This window comes from Myotis myotis, unplaced genomic scaffold (assembly GCF_014108235.1).
Source record: "Myotis myotis isolate mMyoMyo1 unplaced genomic scaffold, mMyoMyo1.p scaffold_m19_p_1, whole genome shotgun sequence".
Taxonomy (NCBI): Eukaryota; Metazoa; Chordata; class Mammalia; order Chiroptera; family Vespertilionidae; genus Myotis; species Myotis myotis.
Window position 1 is genome coordinate 126213872 of NW_023416313.1, and position 18062 is coordinate 126231933.

Genomic DNA, 18062 nt, shown 5'->3' on the forward strand with positions numbered 1-18062 from the left:
TGTGCTACTAATATATGCAATAACATGGATGAATCTCAAAAACATTATGCTGTGCAAAAAGAAAGCAGACAAAAGAGTACCTACTTTATGATTACATTTATATAAAACCCTAAAAACAGTAAACCCAATCTTTAGTAGGAAAAAAACAGATCAGTAGTTGCTTGGGCCAGAGGTGGAGAGGACTGATTGAGGGAATTTGAGGGGATGATGAAAATGTTCTGTATCTTGAATGTGGTGGTACTTACACAATTTATGTTAAAACTTATCAAAATATACATGCACAATGGTGTATATACATTTAACCTCAAGGAAGTTTAATAAAACACACACACCAAATAGGGTACAACTTTAACTTCTGCCTTAGGATTGCCCTGATCTATACCACAAGGACATAGTAAGACAACCATGGTCTTATATATTCCAAACCAAATGAGTGTATGAGAAGCCATGGACTCCACACTTCTTAGGCCAATGGTTCTCAACCTTCTGGCCCTTTAAATACAGTTCCTCATGTTGTGACCCAACCATAAAATTATTTTCGTTGCTACTTCATAACTGTAATTTTGCTACTGTTATGAATCCTAATGTAAATATCTGATATGTAGGACGGTCTTAGGTGAAAGGGTCGTTCGATAGCATAAATAGCATAAATATTTTTTGAAAAAGGAGACATATATTATAAATAGCATTTCACAGGGAACGACCCTGTGAAAGGGTCGTTCGACCGCCAAAGGGGTTGCGACCCACAGGTTGAGAACCGCTGTCTTAGGCTATTCAAATATAGAATACTAGAGGCCCAATGCACCAAATTTGTGCAAGAGTGGGCCTTCCTTCCCCCGGCTGCTGTCACCGGCTTCCCTCTGGTACCCGGGACCTGGGCTTCCCTCACAGAGGGAGGCCCCACCCAACCACCACAGCCCGCCAGTCTGGGCCTCCATCTGTGGGGCAATCATGGGGCGATGGCCGGGCCCCCGACCAATAGCATCACACCCACCTTGGCTGGCCTGGCACCAGTGGGTGTTATAGCGTGGTCATCCAGAAGGTCATCCGGAAGGTCGTCTGGAAGGTAGTTCAGTCTAATTAGCATATTACACTTTTATTATTATAGAGGCCCAGTCCCTCGGCCTGGCCTGTGGGGGTCAGGCTGAAACTGGATCCGTGCACTGGTGGGGTCCCTCAGCCTGGCTGTGCCCTCATGCAACTCAGGACCCCTCAGGGGATATTGGACTGCCAGTTTTGGCCCGATCCCTGCAGGCCAGGCCGAGGGACCCCACCGGTGCACAAATGGTTGAATGGTCGCTTAGGCTTTTATATATATATATAGAAGATATAGATTATGTTTAACTTCCTTGGGCTTCAGTTCTTTGTTTTATGCAACAGAATAACACTAGGACATTATCCTTGAAGTTCTTGTCAATCTATTCGTGCACCAGTGGGGTCCCTCGGCCTGGCCTGTGGAGATAAGGCCGAAACCAGCAGTCTGACATCCCCCAAGAGGTCCCAGATTGTGAGAGGGTGCAGGCCAGGTCAAGGGACCCTAGTATTAGACATAAAAGAAATATGGTGAGTCCTCTCACTATAATGTCCTTAAAAGGAGGTAAATGAGCTCTGGCTCAGCTGGTTGTGCATTTCCCTATACACCTAAAGGTCTCTGGTTTGATTCCCAGTCAAGGCACGTACCCAGGTTGTGGGTTTGATTCATGGTCAGGTGTGTATGGGAAGCAACCGATCAATGTTTCTGTTTCTCTCTCTATCTCCCTTCCTATCTCTCTAAAATCAATATAAATATTTTTTGAAAAAGGAGACATATATTATAAATAGCATTAAGATGTATATTACTATTCTATTACTGATTTAACAAACAGCTTTGTCCTTTGGACTAGAACAACTAAGCAGTTTAAAATCAAAGCTATAGGAACAATGAATAAATTTTACAACGTCCTTTTAGATGGCAGATAGAATTAATATTAAGCAAGAGGGTAAGAAATTCAGTGTCAACTGATACAAACTATTTAAAACAACTTAATCTAATGATGTAAGTAAAATTTTAAACATTTATCGAATGCTTAAAACATGAACTAGGCAGAGTGCTTCACATGTCTCATTTAATCTTCCCAACTCTGAGATTATCATCCCTATTTTACATATGGGGAAACCCAGGCATTAGGAGACTAAGTAACTTGGTAAAAATGACTCAGCTAGTAAATTACAAGACCAATCCAAACTCTTAACCACCATGTTTTCTCCTCTTGAGAAAGAATTGCTTAATTCAAAAGGTGCACCCATGATGTATTAAAGACCTAAATATAAGAGGTAAAACTACAAAACTATTAGAATAATATATTTACAATTTATGGATTAGTAAAGTCTTCTTGCTAACCAAAAGTCAAAATTTGTTAATTTAAATATATCACAATTAAGTATTCTTGTACCATAGTCAAATCAACAGATGAATGACACTGGGAAAATATTTGCCATGTCTAAAACATGGGATTATTCTCTCAAATCCACAAGGCACTCTGGGAAATCAACATGAAGTGGAGAACCAACTAAAAAGAAGTACAAAGGATATGACTAGTCCAAACATGGAAAGAGAGACCCAAATGGCTGGCAAGGATATGAAGAAATGATCAACCTCCCTGGCAAACAGAGAAACATATATGAAGGCAACCATGAGATACCATTTAACAACCGTCAAATGAGCCAAATGTAGGATGTTGTACAATACCCCAAACTGGCAAAACTGTAAGAAAATACATTGTTGGTAAAAGTAAAAATTCACGTAGCCATTTTTAGAATAATCTGGCAAAATTTAGTGATATTCAATGTGAGACTAACCTATAACTCAGCAATAACATGCCTGGACATATGTCCCCAGAGGAATTTTTCCACAGCTATTAGCAACATGTAGGAATTATTACAGAATTATTTGTACCCAAGAGTTGGAGACAACCTGGGCATCCATCATTAGGGGAACTGATAAGTAATTTGTGATAGATGCGAACCATGAAATACTGTATAGTTAGAAGCAATGTATTCCCATGTACATACAGCAACATGAACAGACCTCAAACATGCTGAATGAAGAAAGTAAAATACAGAGCAAAACAGCAGTTATGTAGATGCAAAACACACATAATTTTATAAAGATAGAAACAAGTACATATACAAAAACACATTAGATTGTGTACAAGTGAGGGTTTAGAAGGATAGAAGTTGAGATTAGAAATGAAGAGAAAGAATTAAAATCCAAATAATGAGAATATGCTTCTAAGTAATAGTAAACTATCTTCCTCAAAAATGTTTTAAGTGGTATAGTCATATCAACTATTACATTTACAGATTTATGCAAATGATTACAAATCCCTTTTTCTGAGATGATTGAGCATTCTGCAGAATACATTTTGGTTTTAACTATGATAAATTTTAAAATTCATGGCATCTAGTCTTGGTAGTCACTATCACAGGTAAGTATGCTCCAAGTGGTCTAATATTGAGCTATGAATCTGAAAAGCTGTAACTAGTCCAAGCTACTAGTAATTGAAACTTGGCAAAGTCCTTTTACCTCTTTGAATGTGTTTGCTTATCTGCAAAAATGGATTTGTATGATTATCCCAAACCTCTCCACCTCCAAGATTATTTCATTTATTTTCTGTTTCATATTTATCCATATTAAATTATATCCTCTATCCTTCAACTAGCCCCATCACCCCCACATCCACTCCCAAAAGTAAAAACAAAAAGCATATTAATATATTTAGAAAAGTTATGTAGCAATAGGATCAAAGAGCAACTTACTTTTTTAGGATAGAAAGGTGAAAATATTAAAGAGATACAGTAATTTTCACAACCTTTTCAAGTATCTAAGGCAGAGTCAGGTGGTTAACTTGAGCCCAGATTCAGACAATTTACTTCATAAAAGATTTTACATGTCACTATTACCCCTTCCCAAAACATATGTTAAAGTGTCTTACCTAGTTTCTACTTGAAGGCAGTACATTTCAGCTTATCTATATCAGTTTTCAGAAAAAAATAATCTCTAAAGGTCTCTTCTGTATTAAAAGATGTAATATTCCAAAAGAATGGCGATTTTTTAAATTAATAAATTAATCACACTTGGTATTTAACAAAAAACAACAATGTTCAATTAGAATTGTGGGTTAAATGAATATAAAGACCTTAAGAAAAGGGGAAATTAGAATACGGTATATTGTAGGTTAGTGCACATGAATGATAATGAAATACCTAAGAATAGTGGTGTCATAATTTATAAAAAGAAAATTCAAATCAGAGCACTTAAAATAGCTAAAAAACTGAAATTAGAATATTTAAAATACCTAAAAGTTTGAAATTAGGATATTTTAAAAGAGAAAATAGAGGATTTTCTTAGAATAAAACAATAAACATAAAAAACTGACATCATTCCCATGTTTATCTTCCATTCACATTTAATTTTAAATATGACTGAGGGAAGGTATAGGGGGAGTGAGAACTGAAAGGCCATAAAACATCTGTTACCAATAATTCTAGCACAGATGTATTTCTTACTGAAAGAGAGATGATAAAGGTTTTCCCAGATTGCCATACTATAAGATCATCTTCCAAAAGCCATAGTTTATACCTGAAACTCCACATGTTAAGTTTCAGTAAATATATAAAGTTGATTACGAGGATAAACGTGTATATGGACATATAAATGTTATCCCTATGAATGCAGAGAACATGTATTAAATAATAGGAAGATGACTGAAGAAATAAGTAAGAGAAAAATAACTTCTTAAAGGGTGAAAAATCAAGAATCTAATAACGTTTCATAGCTATAATACAAGTATACAGACTTAAACTTGGCTCTTTTTGCTGTTCCCTTTTGGAATTTTTCAATTAATCTACACCTAAATGATATACTCAAAAATGTTACTTTTTTCTCTGCAGATATTACTTATCAGATAGTGTTTTGTTATTTAAGTAATATTGTATATTGCCATATTTTAAAGCAACCCAGTTTCTTAAGCTAACAAAAGCATAACCCACCTCCATCAAGGTTAAAATGTAGACATGCTCTCACCATACCAAAAACCTTTAGAACATTCATGTCCTAAAAATATTCCCGTTTAGAAATACAATTCTCAAAATCCTGTCCTATCCAAAGGAAAGATATTTTCCTATAGCAGCACCTATATAATAGGATCACCTTTACTTTTAACTTGGGTTACTACAAAACTTTTTACTATACGTATATCCATTAATTTTCTTTTAGCAATTTCATAATTATTTTAGCAAGTAGTATATATAACATGTAGACTAATATTTTTAAAAGAAATTTTATTATATTTCCTAATCAAGAAACTTTTCTATTTTAAAATTTTAAAGAATTTTCTTTCAACACTAAATTTTTATTTTAGTTTATGTCTCTATTAAAAATGAACATATATTTCCCCATAAATTAGTGATAGAGCCACAAAGAGTAAGAAACCTTTTCAGCCTGACTGGTATCGCTCAGTAGTTGAATATCAACCTATGAACCAAGAAGTCAGAGTTAAATTCCAGGTCAGGGCACATGCCAGGGTTGTGGGCTCACCCCCCAGTAAGGGGTGTGCAGGAGGCAGGCAGCCAATCAATGATTCTCTCTCATCATTGATGTTTCTATCTTTCTCCTTCTCACTTCCTCTCTGAAATCAATTTTAAAAAATGTTTAAGGAAACTTTTCAATCCTAAGTACTATTTCTACAATTTCATCAAGTCCTCTAATCTCTCGTTGCACTTCTGCACACTAATGCATATCTTTTTCCAACATTTGTATGATTTTTTTCTTTACTGCAATTCAATACAGATAGTTAAAAGTAGCTAACAATATAATTCCACATGATAGTGCATCTGTGTTTATATCTGGCTCTAATCACATACTTAGAAGTGATTTATACAGGAGAAAGCAAAAATGAGTAGAATAACACAACTATGAGAAATAATTATGCTAATGTTTTAAAAATATTCCCAAATTGATATAATTTATTCACCACATGCTTCAAAGTGACTAAAATTGCAAACACAGGTATGGCATTTTCAAAAATACTAGATACTAGAGAAACAAAATAAAGTACTAATCAAATATTTCATATGCTTTTATAAATGGTCATACTAATAAATAATTGAACCTTTCACTTTGTAAGGTACTTTTAGTTTTGCTCCATGCTACAACTATGTATATGTCATGCTTTTGTGGTCAAGTTCCTCAGTTCATTAAAAAAAGTGAATCACACCTAGTCACTCTGAGCTCTAGGAATTAGGAGACCACCAAAATCAAGAAATATGTCAGGAAATGTAAAACTATATTTAAGAACACAAATCAAAAAGATATAACTAAATTCATGAAGTCTTGTGCAATTATTTATATGTGAAAGTTATATTAATATACATTGTTTTAAAGAATCCTTTTAATACAAGCATACAAGTCTAACAAACATTAGACTTTATCCATTGCATTGAAATCCTCTTAAAAAACTTATATTCCTTAATTTACAATTGGTAAATTTAAAATTATGTATACACTCTCTGATTTTGATTAATAAAAGGGAAAGGAAAAGATATAATCTAAATATCACTAACATCTGAGTGACTGCTGCTTAAGACCTTCATTAGTAGTTGTCTGCCAACCCATGCATACTTTAAGTATATCTAAGTTATGGGAAAATAATTATACAGTATTATCAATCAATTAATTGCATTTTTCTTACCATACCTACCATTAATATCTTTTAATGCCTAAAAATCTTTTTTTCAGGGCTCTTACTATGAATAAAAATGGTTAAAAATATAGTAAATATGCAAAATAAATATGGGCCAATCATTACATGGTCTTCCCCAAACGTAATAACATAAAACACTTTTTAAAAGCAGTAATATGACTGGTCTAGAGTGAGACTAAATTAGTAGCAATCTCAATTTCAGGATTTAAAAAGCTCAAATTTAAAAAATTTTCAATTTAAAACATTACTACCTCTTTCTAGTCTCAGTAGATTAGAAAAATGCTTGTGCCTAATTTACCCAGGGCTGGTTGAAATAACAGACTCAGAATTACATGAAAGATCCCTATCAACATAGAGGTCTTATTCAACAGGAGATAAACAGACTTATGGTACTACTACACCAATAAACATTTTTGTTAGCATCCTCTACTGGTGGTTTCCAAAGACAGCAAGTGGTGCAAATGACAGAAAGATATGTACCTGCTATTCCATCTAAGGTGAATTAATCAGCATGTGGTTGTTAGTAGCCAGAACACATTTCTCCAAAATAAATACATATATGAGAATCACACAAAAAATATAAGTAAAAATTGAGAAGACAGGTGTTTAAATTACAACACACAAAACATTACATTATAAATGATAAAAATAGATTTAAGTAATTCTAATCCTGCTCCTTTAACATCATTACCATCAAGTTACTACATAAGGTTTGATGCTTTGGCCACACCTTGCTTAATTGGTTTACCCCTGTCAGATTATATTACTTGATTCCCCTATTAATATTCTACTCTGAAGATATTCTAGAAAGGAAATTAAAATATTTTACTTGAAGCTCATCATCAATTAAATATGCATACCTTATTTTAAAATAAACAAAATTTATATATAAATAACAGTATAAAGTATCTCTATGACTACCTGCCACTAGATACAGCATTTATTTCTTCATTTAAAAAGAGTTAAGAGTTCACATTTTTCCAAGCAATCCTCTCCAATAAACAATTGCAACTTAAATATGACTGCGTTGTTAAGAAATAACCAGCACCTACCCTGAGGTTTCACCATACAATCGCATATAACTTCATTTTCAATTTGCAAATTTTAAGACTTAATCAAATAGCATGGTGACAATCATCAGCAATGGATGAGATGTATTTAAGAACAAAAAGAAATACAAGGACAGAATCAAAAGTGATGAAAATGGAAGATACCTATAGTAGTGCAGTGCTATCTTAAACACCTTTTGTTTTCTCAGAATAATGCATACTGCAGACATTTTGTGCTAAACAGCCCCAAAATCTGTTTTTCTAATATTAAACACAAAGGAAAAACACTGACAGCAAGCGTGGTAATAAATCCGTCCCTTGAGAATGAAAGTAGCAGACAGGAGGGGGCTGACATACATGCAGGAGAAAACTAAACACCATCTTTTTTTCTACCTGCACAAGTTGCCATTTGCTGCAGCGACGGAGAACCTCCTTTTTCCTGTTGATTTCAAGTACCTTTCAAAATAGCTTTCCCCCCTTAAGTCATCTGTTGATATGCCTTATGGGTCATCATATTCAGATCACAGACTCCTTGGGAGAAAAATCCATTCTTTCCTGTTCAGGTAAACATGTTTACAGCAGCTGCACAGACGCTGGGTGGTTCAGTCTCACATGTCATACACATGTCGTCAGCAACAAGAAAAACCCCTTTCTATGGCGATGAACATTTTACATAAGATAAAAAGCGAACAGCCCTTTCCGAACCAACTTACCTTTCATAAAGCCACAGCAGCAACAGCTCAATATAGAACACACTATTTGACGCTAAAACAGGAAATTAAAATTGCAATAGCCTATGTTCCGCTCTTTGCTGTAACAAGTCATTTCTCCACAACGAAGATACAAAATATTAGTTATCAAGCATAGCTGATAGACGCTTTTAAAAAATGTTTATTTGAATAACTAAAATTATTTGAAAGCGGTGGTTTTAATATAGGCTCAAATATATTAAAAATATGTTTACGATTGGAAGGAAACGTCTTGGAACGGCTAAAAATCTTCGTATCTGCTCCTAGACAGGAAATCCCACACAAAATCTAAAAATGCCTGGAAAGGTTACAAAACCTCGCGTTTCGCATCCGAGAGGGGAGGGAGAAAGGGAGCCCAGGCGCGGGGGTGGGGCAGGAGGGGGGAGCGCGAGAGTGTTTCCTTATACACGTATTTCCTCGTTTTTTGGAAGATACTGTGATCCCAATATAGGCGCATGTATTTCCCTATTCTTAAAAACTAATTTTAAAAATAACGCAGGAACCCAGAAGAGCCCCTCGGCCCTAAATGTACGTGTAATTCCTTATATAGCCTGGGCCGCAGCCGGCAGCAGGGCCGTAGCCGCCCATTATTATACAAACAGGTACCCGGCCAGCGGGCGGGGGCCTCTCCACGCGCTCACGCCGCCCCCGGGCGGACAAGTATCGCCCCTCTCGCCACAGGAACTGTCCAGACAATAACAATCAGCAGACATTTCGCTGCTGAACAAGAGGGAGAGAAAGCACAGAATCGCCCCCGAGATAAGCAGAAATACAATCAACTTACAACGTCTCTCCAAACTGGAAAAAGCAACTGTGCAACAACCACATGTTCGGGTCTTGCTCTCTGTCTCTCTGATTTATTTATTTATTTATTTATTTATTTTAAACTCTCTCGCCAGACCCAGGGTTGTGTGTTTCCCCAGCCAGCACAAATCAATAAACACTGCAGTTGCAGCGCGAGCAGACGACCCGCGCGTCCGCCGGTCCGCCCGCCCCCTCCCCCATCCCCTTCCACCCGAGACCGTGAGCGCCATCCAAGCTCCATTATCTGGCTTCAGCACTTGGAGCGTCTGGCCCAGGTAACAACTTCCCCAAAAACCGAAAGAGAACAAGAGAGGCGTGCGCAAAGGGCCCCATCCCACCGCGGAGAGTCTTCCCCGGGAAGCTCTGCCTGTGGTGCTTCCCAGTCTCTAACCAGGTAACTCGACAAACACACCGCTGCCCCACTCGCCGCCATCCACAGATCGTCCCCCGCCGCAGGCAGGCGCCCGCTGCCGCTCCCGTCGCCCCACCAGCGCCCGACAGGACGTGGACCTCACTAGCGGGGCTCGCCGTGGTCGCCGGGCGGGAGAGGAGGGGCGTTTAAGGACCTGCGCCTCCGCCGCTAAGCCCCACTCCGCGAGCGCGCCGGCAGGTCCTAACTTTACCGCCGCCCGCCGAGCCCCGTCCGCCCGCGGCGCGCCCCGCCGGCGCCCGCGCACACGCGCGCACGGACGACACGCAGCCGGGCTGCCGCGTCCCACCGCCGGCCGAGCCTCGGAGCCCGAGCTCCAGTGCGGGCCGGGGCCGCGGCGCGCAAACGCCACTTTGCAGGGTTAGGGCCGGCACAAGTTAGTTCCCAGCTCCAGGGAGCCTCCACGCCCAGGGAAAATAGAGCGAAGGGGGCTGAGGAGGGGGCGGGGGGCAGGGCAGCGCGAGAGGCAGAAGAGTGGGGAAAAGTGCGAAAAGAAGCAACAGCCGCTCCACCCGAGACCAGAAAAGTGAACGCCGCGTCCCGGCCGCCTGCCCAGAGCCGGGGATGCGGAGGCGGCGGCTAACGGTCCAGGGAGGCGGCAGCGGCGGCAGGAGCCGCTAGGCGGAGAGAGACCAGGTAAGAGACATAACGGTTCAGGGAGAGCGAGCGGCCGCGGCGCGGCTCCGGCAGCTGAGGGGGGCAGAGAGCACTACTTTCTACTTTCCCACTCCACTTTCCCCGTCCCTGCCCCGGCCGCCCCCAGCCCGACTCGCCCCCCTCACCCTCGGGACGCCCCGGCTGCCCGACTCCCCCTGACTCCGCCGCTCCCCGGTCCCCTCCGCTACTCACCGTTATTGCGTCGCGGGTTCGCCTGCTTTCTGCGCTTACACCTGGGGCCATCCGCCATGATCCTCTCGCTTGAGTCTAAATGCTCGAGTCACCTCCTCCCCCTCCCTCCCCCTTCCCCCCTCCCCCTCCCCCTCTGCCTCCACCCCTCCCCACCGCACCTGGTTTACGACACTCAAGGCTTTACGACATCACCTTCCTTACACCTAGCGCCGCTCGCTCTACGGCCGGAACCTTGTTGCTAGGGAGAGGACGGTTTGCGGCCACCGTGGAAACAGCCGAGTTTGAATTGAGGGGCGAGGGAAAGTTTTCCCTCAGTTGTCACGGGGTCGGGGAGGGGGACACTAGGAAACTGGAGATGGGGTCAGAGAGCTCAGGCTGTCGGCGTGAGAAAGGTCAAGTAGGAGGCTCCCAGCTTTCTTCGTCGGACTGGCCACACCCGCCGCGCGACCTGGGGCACTTATGTGGGTCTGGCTAATTCTCGGGACCCTGTGCCCTCAGATTAACTTGAGCAACCTGTCCTCCCTCTCCCTCAAGGTTGGGCCCTGCTCCCACGCAGCGTTCCGACGCTCTGCGCCCCTGGGGCTCCGGAGCGGGTCCTGCTCGGGGCACCCCGTGAGTTCCCGGATTAGGGGAAACGCAGGTTGGAGGAACCCGCGAGGAACTAATTTGGGAAGCTTGGCCTCTGACGACGAGGACACTCGACGTCACCAGAGAGGCTACCTGACCCCACTGTCCTGACTCTTCCCACAGGGGCGCATGGTTTTCCCCCCAGCGAACGGGATGGGAAGTGACTTCGATTAGATGGGAGTTCAGCTGGATCGAAAGAGACTAGAAGTTCCGCTTGAAAGCCACTTTGGCAGTGAAGCGGGGTGAGCAATGCCCACGCCGTCCCTGTCTCACTTCCTCAGTGGCAGGCTCACCTGCTGCGCCCGGGCCTGCCCCGCCCGCCCGCCCGACCTGCTTTCTGAGCTCCTCCCAGCTTTCCCCTTAGTCTCAGGAGCTGGGGGCTCATGGGCATCAAGGTTCAGAGTTTAGGTGAAAACAGGCCACGATTTACCACCTAAATGGGCAATTATTGCTGTGTAGGTCCTTAATGCAAGAAGCACGACTGAAAAATGTGGTCTTTGAGACAGATTGCTGATTTTATCTCAAGTCCCTGACTTGGTATGAGTTTGGGGGCTTTCTGAAAGGCCATATAGATAACACCACAAATACCAAGGGAAGTCCTCTTAAGCAGTCAGTAGTAGTTGGCTTTTCCCTCCACTCCAATGGGGAAATGTTTTGGGGACCATATGGAATAAATGAGCTGAGCTGCATTTCAAATAATATAGTTGTAAGTTAACAATATAAGAATTATTGGTAGAGAAATCGAGAAAACCAAAAGGTGACATATAGATGATTAGAAATAACATAGTTGCCCAGCAGAGTGCTGTCACACAGTAGGTACTCAACAAATTTATGCCTGCAATTTTTATCATACCTGTGGCAGGATTCTTTATTATGTTAAAATAATATTTTAAACACCCTCCAGAATTTTAGAAGATTCATTAATAATCTCTTCAAACCTTTCAACTGAAATAAATTTACAGCTGAAGTCCATAATTTAAAATTAGAAAGTCTAATCCTGAATATAGGTGAAAATTTTCTCACATTTACTTTGGCATTTTGAAAGTGAATACATTATTTATTGGTTTGTGCATTGGGATTATAAATGTGCTTTGCTATCCAGTATGTCTATGTATTAACTCTCACCTTCAATGCCCAAACTAGAATTATTCTTGATGATCATTTTTTTAAAATATATTTTAATTTACTTTTTACAGAGAGGAATAGAGAGTTAGAAACATCGAAGAGAGAAACATCGATCAGCTGCCTCCTGCACACCCCCTACTGGGGATGTGTCTGCAACCAGGGTACATGCCCTTGACCGGAATCAAACCTGGGACCCTTCAGTCTGCAGGCGAAGCTCCATCCACTGAGCCAAACCAGTTAGGGCTCTTGATGATCATTTTAAGTACAGGCAGTTCTTGCTTTCCTCAACACATTGTTAACTGAACTTGTGTGTGTCAGAACCAGAACTGAGTCCATGCTTTGCTCGATTCAAGTGGTAAGTTTCCTACCCTAATTCCTACTTTCCAATCCAAAAGGAAAAAAAATGCTCTCTAACTTTGACACACATCTTAATTATTCTTAAATTTAGGAAATACCACACATACTATTTGCTCTTTATGAAATGTCTGTCCTGTACCTCCCTCCTAAGTTTCCTTCATTGTTCATCCTCACCTTGAAATCAGAGACAAAGTGAAGGGACAAATTAATAGAAATCATTTTCTCCCTTTAGTGCTTACTGATTTAGCTAGCTTGGGCCAGTTGTATTTAACTCCATGCGGAAAGATACCTTTTTTTTTTTTTTTTTTTTTCCTGCTTGTTCATGTCTATGCCCTCAGCACCTAGCAGAGTGCCTAGTCAAGTAGTAGGTACTCAGTATTTCCTAAATAAATTAATATTGTTAACCTTTTCTGAATCTGTTCTTAGCTAAAGTAAGGATTGTTTATCTACCTTCACATTAGTTCTTAGGAGCAGTTGAAAAAACGGATGTAAAAGTCATTTACTGTCATTTATATCCTGTTTTATTTTGAAACAATGCTCTTAATTTTAGTTTCCCCATAATCATTTGCCCCAAATGATTAACTCTTCTCATATTTTTAAATATGCACAGGAAATATTGGTATCCCAATTCTTCTAATACAAAATTTCAATTTTGTAAAATCCTGCAATAATTATGTATATTATAAATTGAACATTTGATTACTATATTTTCTTTAGTGTAATTGTTCCCAAAATTATTCAAATCTAGACTGGAAAGGAAACAAACAAAAGAAAATATCAGAATAAATTGCTGGTTTAAACCTGATGCATATGTGATGGTTCTTGCCTCAATTATAATTAAAGAATTGGAAAAAATCTTTAGAATAAATTTAGAAAAGGAATACATTTACTGAAATTCAGGTTTATTTAAATCAAATATGGGGATAGTAAGAGTTTAACATGTATTCTGTATTGTTGGTTTTTAATAATTTTAGTTCATCATACAATATATATTCAATATATGCTATTTTTAGGAAAAAAATGTTAACACACTGCTTCTAGTGAGCAGTGGGAATATATACTGAAAGAGGAATTCTGCTGAAAAATTTTAAATGTACAGGAAAAAAATGTAAATGGACAGAATATTTTCAATATTGAGTTCTTTTCTATACTTTTTTTCATGAACCCTTTGCACCTACTGTTTGCTTTCCATATTATATTCATGTATAAGTGAGTGCAAAATTTGACATAAAATTATTTTAAACTTAAAATATAAGTATCTCATGATTTTCCACATGGAGCCTATGATTTCCATGTACCTAAGTTCCTGAACACATTTGAGAAGTATAACATATTTCTACAGTCTTCATCAGAATAAAAAATTGATTATTTTCATGGAAGGATAAAATATTAATTATGTTAATTTAATTAAATGTGTTTATATGATTTTAATGTTAAACATTTGAAGGAAAAAGAATAAATTTGAAACCATCAGAGTACAGAATTTAGAATCCCCTAAAGTTGCTCCTCAGTCCTTGGCTCAGTAGTGACTCTGGTATGTGGTTCACATACAGAGCAATGCTCATTTTACTGCCTGAAGTTCCACCAAATTCTACAATGACTGAGTCAGGATGGAAACATGACTACAGGGTGATGCAGAATCGACAGTTTTCTTTAGGACCTATGAATAAAGCCTCCCAGGAAGGAATAATAGGGACAAACGTTTTCCCTAGACCTTCATGTGATTTTATTATTTATTGTACCACAAAAATGGTATTTCCCTCTCTGTGGAATAAGGCTTCTGTTTTTAATATGTGAGTGAAATGGAGCTTCTTATTTTGGGTACAATATTTCAGGAACATGTCTAATATAGAGAAATGTAAGTATATACATAGAGGTTTGAAGGATGTTAATGAACATCCAAAAAGTAAAATGAATCTTTTCCATAAAATCACAATAAAAGATTACTTTAAAAGGCCACTTCCACAGGAGATATATTATAGTTGCTAATATTGATAATTTTTATGAACATGAAGAACATTTTTTCTCTACTAAACAGCTATAGGTAGGTAATTTGTACTAGAGAGAGAGCAACATGCATATTTTGCATTTGAATGTATTTTTAGTTAGTTATCATATCAGAAGTCTGATGTATGGTTTCTACTGTTTTCCCCCTTTTGTCTCCATTTAGTTATTTTTTTTTATGGCATTTTCTTTTAGCAGCTGACTGGTTCTCTTACAGGGTATGTCTGCTGACCTACAGTCCTGACCTTCTATATTCCACAGGTCTGCAGTTACAATCACTGCCACTATTCAATCCTTGGAGTATATGTATTTAAAATATGTTGAGTGGCCCTGGCTAGTGTTGCCCAGTGGTTAAAATGTCCATCCTTGCACCGAAGAGTCGCGGGTTCAATTCCCGATCAAGCGCACGTACCTGGGTTGCAGGTTTGATCCAATTGATGTGTCTCTTTCACATTGATGTTTATCTCTCTCTCCCCCTCCCCCTTATCCCCTCCTCAGCCCTTCCACTCTTTCTAAAAACCAATGGAAAAAATATCCTTGGGTGAGAATTAACAAAATATGTATATATTATTCAGTGTAAATTCACATAAAAAGTTGGTAATAAGACATACCCTGCTTTTCTTTCATTGGCCCTGACCAGATGGATGCCCAGCTGCCCATGACCTGCCAGAGGGGGCAAGACAAATTCAGTAAGCCATGGGGCTGTTTGGAAAAACCCAAACAGCTGGTGATGAGTGGTCATTGAAGATAAGAAAGGAAATGAGAGTTGATAGGGAAATAAGAGATATTCAAAGAGAAAAAGAAAAAAAAATGAAATGACCTGTGAAAGATACTGCCAAGAAGGGTCAGAAGAACCTCTGTGTGGTCCTGGCCAAGGAGTTGATTAGGTCAACAAAGGCTGTAAGCAAGCTCTATGCATCCAAAGCTCACCTGAACTCATGCGAGTGACTGGTTCCCTGCAGAAGAGCACAGAAGTGATGAAGATCATGCAGAGTCTTGTGAAGATCCCAGAAATTCAGGCCACCATATGGGAGCTGTCCAAAGATGATGAAGGCTGGGATCATAGAAGAGATGTTAGAGGACACCTTTGAATGCATGGATGACCTGGAAAAAATGGAAGAAGCAGCAGAAATAGAAATTGACAAAAGTTGTTTGTAATTATAGCCGGAGTCTTTGGGCAAAGCACCTAGTGCAGTGGTCGGCAAACTCATTAGTCAACAGAGCCAAATATCAACAGTACAACGATTGAAATTTCTTTTGAGAGCCAAATTTTTTAAACTATACAGGTAGGTACATTGTTATTAACTTAATTAGGGTACTCCTAAGCTGGCCTTTGCTAAAAACGTCCTCAGTCTGATTGAGGTACATTCACTGAGGTCGACCCCTTCCAACTCTCCCATCCTCAACTGGTGCATGAATCGCGCGCGCCTCCCCCGCGCTGTGTATCCCGAGGTCGGCCCACCTGCACCTCATCTCCTGTGGCCCCACCAGCCAACACCCCCCACTTCTTCTAACGCCACTTCTTCAAAATAGACTCGCCCAGGCCGAAAACCGACTTCTGCGCATGGGCCACGAAGTTTCAATCGCACTGTATGTGCGCGCCTGCATGTGGTATTTTGTGGAAGAGCCACACTCAAGGGGCCAAAGAGCCACATGTGGCTCGCGAGCTGCCATTTGCCGACCACTGACCTAGTGAAGTGACTGGCACCCTTCCAGAGTCTGAACCTCTGGGAGTGACAGCTGCCTCAGAAAAGGAGGAGGCCCTGGAGCCCATGTTCCACAGCTACATGCTGCCCAGTTGGGCCCTCAAGCTCTTCTCATGGCCTGTCAGATGTTCATGCACTCCTCTGAAATGGCCGCCATTTATGTAATCCTTGCACTACACCTTTGTGAGAAGGCTTTGCATTCTGGAGGTTTTCTTCACTCTGCAGAGGTTTGGGGATCTCAAAAGATTGTTCTTGAGACCTGGTGTAATAAATGCATCATTTTTCAGGAGTATAAACAAAAGTATCGTTTTGGAGGGGATGCAAAGAATTTGGTCTTCTCACAAAACACTTCTGAGTATAGAGTTCATTGCCTGAATGTTGAAGACTCTGTACATTTTTTTTGGTCTATAAAACACTGTATAAATGGATTCTAATTTCTGCTTTAACAACAACAAAAAATGACATACCCTGTGTCAGACCCTTCTAATTCTTTCATGCCTCTATTTTATTTGACTTTTAATTTCTTTATTGATTAAGGTATTACATATGTGTCCTTATCCCCCCATTACCCCCCATCTCATGCCCTCACCCCCCTGTTGTCTGTGTCCATTGGCTAGGCTTATATGCATGCATACAGTCCTTTGGTTGATCTCTCCCCCTTAACCCCACCCTCCCCTACCTTCCCTCTGAGGTTTGATGGTCTGATCGATGCTTCTCTGTCTTTGGATCTGTTTTTGTTCATCAGTTTATGTTGTTCATTATATTCCACAAATGAGTGAGATCATGTGATATTTATCTTTCTCTGACTGGCTTATTTCACTTAGCATAATGCTCTCCAATTCCATTCATGTTATTGCAAATGGTAAGAATTCCTTCTTTTTTACCGCAGCATAGTATTCCATTGTGTAGAGGTACCACCGTTTTTTAATCCACTCATCTGCTGATGGGCACTTAGGCTCTTTCCAAATCTTAGCTATGGTGAATTGTGCTGCTATGAACATAGGGTGCATATATCCTTTCTGATTGGTGTTTCTGTTTTCTTGGGATATATTCCTAGAAGTGGGATCACTGGGTCAGATGGGAGTTCCATTTTTAATTTTTTGAGGAAACTCCATACTGTTCTCCACAGTGGCTGCACCAGTCTGCATTCCCACCAGCAGTGCACGAGGGTTCCTTTTTCTCTGCCTCCTCGCCAGCACTTGTCATTTGTTGATTTGTTGATGATAGCCATTCTGACTGGTATGAGATAGTACCACATTGTCATTTTGATTTGCATCTCTTGGATGATTAGTGACTTTGAGCATGTTTTCATATGTCTGTTGGCCTTCTTTCTGTCTTCTGTTGAAAAGTATCTGTTTAGGTCCGTTGCCAATTTTTTTTACTGGGTTGTTTATCTTCCTTTTGTTAAGTTGTATGAGTTTCCTGTAAACGTTGGTTTTTTTTAATTTATTTTTTATTTATTTGCTCACTCTCTTTATTCTACTTAAATAAATAGATCACACACTGTGCCCCTCTAGTGTTTTATTGTTTAATCACTCTTTTCCTCCATCTTTCTTTGTCCCAGGTTTGACACAGCTCTGTTTGGATCAATTCCTTTTCTCTTTTTGTTTGGGTTTTTG

At 39.9% G+C, this 18062-nt stretch overlaps 1 protein-coding gene and 1 pseudogene across 19 annotated transcripts in view; one reads left to right on the forward strand and one right to left on the reverse strand.

Annotated features, from left to right (window-relative positions):
- Positions 1 to 10723, reverse strand: part of ZEB1 (zinc finger E-box binding homeobox 1) — a 305104-nt gene extending 294381 nt beyond the window's left edge. For 6 of the 19 annotated variants that reach the window (XM_036351381.1, XM_036351358.1, XM_036351339.1 and 3 more), the window contains exon 1: positions 10625 to 10723. In XM_036351381.1, the coding sequence (XP_036207274.1) occupies positions 10625 to 10682 (58 nt within the window). In that variant the 5' untranslated portion in view covers positions 10683 to 10723. Of the gene's footprint in view, positions 1 to 994; positions 1047 to 3974; positions 4071 to 8505; positions 9037 to 10624 lie in introns of those variants that run through there. The other 13 variants (XR_004974243.1, XR_004974244.1, XR_004974249.1 and 10 more) reach the window with 8 other exon arrangements.
- LOC118676893 lies at positions 10220 to 16045 on the forward strand (annotated as a pseudogene).
- The last annotated feature ends 2017 nt before the right edge of the window (positions 16046 to 18062 follow it).